Source organism: Mytilus trossulus, chromosome 3 (genome assembly GCF_036588685.1).
Source record: "Mytilus trossulus isolate FHL-02 chromosome 3, PNRI_Mtr1.1.1.hap1, whole genome shotgun sequence".
NCBI lineage: Eukaryota > Metazoa > Mollusca > Bivalvia > Mytilida > Mytilidae > Mytilus > Mytilus trossulus.
This window is the reverse complement of record NC_086375.1, coordinates 54,837,775-54,844,231: the sequence shown is the minus strand read 5'-3', so window position 1 is coordinate 54,844,231 and position 6,457 is coordinate 54,837,775. Positions and strand designations below refer to the sequence as shown.

Here is a 6,457-nt window from a genome sequence, read left to right as displayed (position 1 = left end):
AAAAGAACAAGAGATTACTTTAGGAGAAGAACAAATACAAGCAATCAGAACATGCCAAATCAGACGGTACCAGATAAGAACTCCGCCCAGAATAGTAGTGGTACCGTCTAGCAGTTACACGACAACCGGTCTGAGAAAAAGGCCCTGCTATGACCAACATTACCTGGTGGTCTAGCAGAAGTTTAAAGGAGTGTACATTGAATATCACATAATACCTAAAGAGTTGAGTGAAGGTGCATTTGTTTATCTTTGAGAGGAAGAAATATTCTATGTATATGTGCCTGTCCCAAGTCAGGAGCCTGTAATTAAGTGGTTATCGATTGTTTATTTGTTTTTCGTTCATTTTCTAAAATAAATAATGCCGTTAGTTTTCTCGTTTGAATTGTTTTACATTGTCATATCGGGGCCTTTTATAGCTGACTATGCAGTATGGGTTTTGCTCATTGTTGAATGCCGTACGGTTACCTATCGTTGTTAATGTATGTGTCATTTTGGTCTCGTGTGGACCGTTGTCGCATTGACAATCATACCACATCTTCTTTTTATTGTACATAAATAATGAGTTCTTCTCAAATGATATTGGACAAAACAATGTAGCTGTGTTAACTAAAATATCTTGAAAAGTTAGTGTGGTGGTAGATGGCCAAAAAGAAGGATCAACCATTACTTGGAAGATCGATACCGGTGCAGTAAAGACTGTCATAACAGATGAAAGTACAGAAATATTTTGCTTGAAAGTAGACATATGCTCAGGCCAGTGGATACCAGATTTGTCACGACTAGTGGTTGTGATTTAAAAGTGGAAGGAACTGCTATTATGGCATTATCATTTGATGAATTCCTGTGTTCAATTTCCAATTATTGTTAAAAGAGTAAGAAATAATTTACTTTGGTGGAGATTTTATCCAATCCTTTTAATATCAATGGGAATGGGATTAAAGATGCATATCCGATTCCGAGAGTAGAGGTCAGTTTAAATGCACTGAACGGCTCGAAGTTGTGTGCGTTTTTAGGGTTAAACATGGTGTATCATCAAATTCCAATGCAAATATGTAATAAAGAAAAGACTGCGTTTGTAACACCAATGGGAGGATAATAACAATGTACTGCCATGCTTCTTGTGTTCAATATTCCAAAGGTTAATAGAATATAACTTGCATGGGCTACACTGGCATATAGCAATTTTGTAACTTGACAATATAATTGTGATAGAGAAAACGTTTGGAAAGCATTTGAATAATATATGTAGAATTATAGATAGACTCAAATGTGCTGGGTCGAAATTAAAACCAAAAAAATATACAATCTTTAGACATGAAGTACAGTTTTTGAGCCATATTGTGTCGTCCAATGGGGTTAAAACAGATCAAAAGAAAATAGAAGCAGGTAGTGCGATGGGGACACCGAAAAATGGGAAAGAATTTTATTCGTTTCAAGGATACGTGTCGTACTTTTCTTTGATTGGGAAGAGTCTATTTGAACTAACAAAACCTAGTGTAGCATGGAACTGGTCAGAGGAATGTGATATGGAGTTATATACATTGAATGATAACTTAGTGATATCACCGATTCTATCTTACCCTGATGTGAACTGTATAATCTATTGTGTTTCAAGAAAGGAATTACATGCAGTTGTGTATTTTATGAAACATTACATGTTGGGACGTAAATTTACAATTAGGAAGGACCATCGTATTTTACTGAATGGCGGTGCATCGAATGTTGGCGTATCAAACATTAATTCTTCTTCCATCAATACTTTTTCATGAACAAACACCCTTCATTCTTAATTGTTACTTTTAGATTGTCTCTTGTTTCTGTTACCCTATGAATTATTCTTTTGCGTCTCATAAGTTGGGTTTTCCTGCTCAATGCTTTATGGTATATTGAAGATTCAATCCGTTCTTCTTTAAATGTTTTATCTTTTACTGAACGCATTTCCTTAATATTTCTTTTGTAAGATGTGCTGCAACCTTATCAGTTACAATGATGGTCACACATAATCCTACTTTCTGTAACTTTTATATCCATTTTTTATTTAATAATTTTTTTGTGAATAAATTTTGTGTATTGTCTTATCGATAACACATAAGTATTCTGATAATTCTCCCGCGCTTTGTCGTTATAAAAGGAAATATCACTGATTTTGATCGACCCTTTTGCGGGTTCCAATGTTTTATTCAAATAACCGTCCTGTTGTTCCACTGTTGTATTGGAAGAATTATCCGGGGATTCCAATACCTTATTCAAATAATTGTACGGCGTTTCTTATGTTTTATTTAAAGAATTGTCCGGCGATTCTAATGGGTTTTTCGAAGAATTGTACGGCGGTTCGAATGTTTTAATTACAGAATTGTCTGGCGGTTCGAATGTTTTATTCGAAGAATTGTCCGGCGGTTCCAATGCTTTATTCAAAGAGTTGTCCGATGATTCTTATATCTCAGGTAAAGAATAGTTCGACGGTTTCAATATTTTATCTGTTTGATATACATCGGATTACATGGGAGTCGACTCGGTATCATATCCTTTGCCTGATGCATCGTTCTCCATTCTTCATGTTCACTGTCAAAATAATTTATTTCTGGTGGTTTGGGCCTGTACGATTTTTCTGGTTTAAACCACAGACCAGACTTCTCTCCTTTGTACTTTTTCAAATTGTCTGCATGCACAACTTTGTTAGGCGAATTCAAATTTCTGTGAAACCTTTTCTTTCCTCCTTTCACCACTTAAGACTGACATCTCCTATCAAATTACCCCTAGCATAATATTTCTTCAACAATATCTAACATAATATCAGCATATGTAAATAACCTTCAGTAAAATACTTTTTCTTCTTTGGACATTGACTTTCAATTTTGAGTTATCACAATTTTCCGTTAAAGTGTCTAATTGTTTTTGTGGATCTGGTTGTGTTCCTGACATAAGTACAGTTTCGTCTGCATATACAATACATTTAACAGTTTTAAATTAAGACAGATTTAGAAAGCTCTTAACTAGCATTGTTTCCAAATTAAAGGAATTTTATACGACTGTCATAAAATTGAGAGATTTAAATAGCTTTAAAAAATTAAGATAAAATTGAGAGATTTAGATAGCTATAAAACCAGTTAAATCCACCATTTTCTACATAAGGAAATACCTGTACCAATTCAGGAATAGGACAGTTGTTTGTTTGCCATTCTTTGATGTTTTGAGCCTTTCGTTGTCATTTGATAAGGGACTTTCCGATTTGAGTTTCCTTTGAGTTAGGTATTTTTGTTATTTTTTAATTGTTTACCTCTTTTTGATCTGATAAATATCTTACATTATTCTATTTTTGTAAAAAGATGTCACACTCATTTAAATAAATAGACAAAAGTATAGAAGATGCATTTTCTCCCTGTAATGCACCTACATTAAATGCAAAGAAATCTGAATATACACCATCACTGATAATTCGTGATTTGAAATTGTTTTACATATAAGATATAGATTAAACATCTTTCCATGATCAGTATGTAAAATGAATTTTTTAACAAAGGCTAGATCTCCAAACTGTATTGCATGCTTATGCAAAATCCTTAAAAAACAAAAAAGTTATAATGTCTATTTTTGTCTCAGTAGTTCAAACAACATGTAAAGAGTAAATCTGTTATCTATAGTGGAACAACCTTTCATAGAAACCAAACTGGCTTTCTTCAACCAATACACATTCTTCTAAAATAGTACTGAAATTCAGAATTGACGTAAAATTGATATCCAAACAGTTGAATGAATGAATGAACTATACTTCATTGCAAAAAGCATATAATTGCTATAGCAAATAAAACATATTGACAACATTACAAATGATAAACAGCAGAGACTAATACATAAAAAGCACTGTATTATTATAAATCAGTAGTTTTTAACGCTTCCGACTGATCACCTTATAAACAGGTATACAGAACATTACTAATTTGCCAAAGTTCAGACACTTTTTCAGTACCAAATACACCTTGATACAACATTAAATAGTTTTAAATAGATTTTCACCACGAGATTCAATATGGCCGAACAAAGCAGGCGGAGAATGTATACAAATGGAAATAATTAGATAATAGTGTTAAGGAAATGAATATTCAAACATAAATAGGTACGTCATATCCTAGAAAAGTATCTAACGAAATGAACTAGATATATTGACAAGCTTGGCAAACATTATAAAGAATATTTTTTAGGGAAATAAGTGCGACCTGAACCTGGGTCGAAATTCCGAACGTTTTGAAATAGGGAAATCCGTAGCTCTGTGGTCTGCAAATAGTCAAAAAATAACATAAGGACCTATGAGCTACGGTTCCGCAGCTAGACAAGTGGTATGAACTATTTTATGAGTAGCGATTAAATATTTATCGGAAAAAAAAACATGTGACCAAATAATACGATTAAATCGCATAAGTTTGACTGTATCTATCTCAGTATTCAACTGCTTCTGTGTGTCATTTTGTGGTGTTGGGTTGCTGTTTCATTACCAATCTTTATATTTGTTTTCATTCAGTTAAAATAGTTGCAAACATGTTTCCAGACAACCAAACTAAATCCGATCTAATATCAGTATATATTTACAGCATCAAGCAACTTGTTTTTAGCTGTGCGCTTTTAGTGATGATTGTTTAATAATATATGTAGATAAAAACTTAACACAGCAAAATGCATTTTCTATAACCTTAAAGAAAACAAAACACATATCTGCCGTCTATAACTTTATTATAGTATATAAACAGAAATAAATGCATGGTTTGCAATGTAATGTCATGTCCGTTTTATTAATTTGAGGAGAGATATCTTCAATAAGCTCCTTTCTTTGCATGGTATCCTCCACCAAAACTAGATCTGCCACTATATCCTAAACCTAATCCACCATTTCCTCCAAGATATCCTAGGTCAAATCCACCAACGCCGCCATATCCTAATCCAATCCCGCCATATCCTAATCCAACACCACCATATCCTAATCCAACTCCGCCATATCCTAAACCATACCCGCCATATCCTAACCCAACTCCGCCATATCCTAAACCAACGCCGCCATATCCTAATCCAACGCCGCCATATCCTAATCCAACGCCACCATATCCTAAACCATAGCCGATATGTCCGACATCATAGCCAATATTTCTGTATCCACAACCCTTACCATAACATGGAGCATGTGCATTAATGCACACGGCTGACAATAGTACGACTAGAGCAATGGCGAGCTTCATTTTTAGCTGAAATATGATAAAGATGACAAATGAAAGTAAAATATGCACAGCAGTAAACTATGATATTTTCTCTGGACCTAGAACACTGCCATGATAGAAACTGTTATAATGAATTCACTAGATAATATTTAAACTGATGGGTTAATGTTAAATAATCAAAAGGTATTTGTAGCATTTGATTCAGACTCTATAACGTTAAGTTTCAATCATTTCAAAAAAGGATTTGATTACTTATACATTATTAAAGATTGTCACCTTGTGAAAGAAAAAAATGTTTGCAAGAAATATTTCCCAGCACCTTATCATACCTCTAATATATAATAAGACGTCCTTGTTTTTTTTTTATTTGCATGTTCCGAGACTCGATGTATTAGTGTTGTGTATCGTAGAACAGGAAGTTCAATGTATATTATATTTTTTTTAAGAAATGTTGAATGGCCTTTCAAACAAGTTTAGTGTTCTGATTTGTAAATAATCATGCACCGTAATTTTTGAAGATTAAATTAATATGTAAATTAGTTATAAATTTAGTTTTGTAAATAATGTTGAAATAAAGGCAACAATAGTATATCGCTGTTCAAAACTCATAAATCCATGGACAAAAAACAAAATCGGGGTAACAAACTAAAACCGAGGGAAATGCATTAAATATAAGAGAAGAACAACGACATGACACTAAAATGTAACACACACATAAACGGACCGAGCATCACACAAAATCCCACGAGAATAACAAATATAACATCAAAACCAAATACATGAATTTGGGATAGACAAGTACCGTGACACGTCTTATCGCAATGTGAATTTACACTAAAAAATAAGAGAAAACGAACGACGCAACGTTATAATGTAACAAACACGCAGAAACGAACTATAATAAAACAATGGCCATATTCCTGACTTGGTACAGGACATTTTAAAGGGAAAAATTGGTGGGTTGAACCTGGTTTCGTGGCATGCCAAACCTCGCACTTTTATGGCCATGTGATTTATAACATCAAAATGACAACACAACACCACAGGACTACAATATAAATAAACTGGAGAAAACAATTGACAATGAAATCACACGAACAACAGCCAACAAAAGGCAACAAGTTCAAAATTTTAATACGCCAGAAGTGCATTTTGTTCACACAAGACCTACTAGTGACGCCCAGATAAAAAGTTTGAGAGCCGAAACAAGTACAAAGTTGAACAGCATCGAGGACCAAAAGATAAAAAAAAAA

At 33.6% G+C, this 6,457-nt stretch overlaps 1 protein-coding gene across 1 annotated transcript; it reads left to right on the top strand.

The window, feature by feature from the left end:
- The first annotated feature begins 1,394 nt into the window (after positions 1-1,394).
- Positions 1,395-5,227, top strand: LOC134710888 (nematocyst expressed protein 4-like). The gene is made up of 2 exons (XM_063571297.1): positions 1,395-1,593; positions 4,814-5,227. Exons 1-2 carry the CDS (start codon positions 1,395-1,397, stop codon positions 5,104-5,106), a joined length of 492 nt encoding a protein of 163 aa, XP_063427367.1. The 3' UTR covers positions 5,107-5,227.
- The last annotated feature ends 1,230 nt before the right edge of the window (positions 5,228-6,457 follow it).

What these genes read in the sequence shown, in the direction of transcription:
- LOC134710888 (XM_063571297.1), top strand. Translation starts at nt 1,395, where the DNA reads ATGGGGACACCGAAAAATGGGAAAGAATTTTATTCGTTTCAAGGATAC. An exon ending in ATCTTACCCTGATGTGAACT is followed by an intron (nt 1,594 to 4,813) that starts GTATAATCTATT and finishes ATCTTCAATAAG; the next exon opens with CTCCTTTCTTTGCATGGTAT.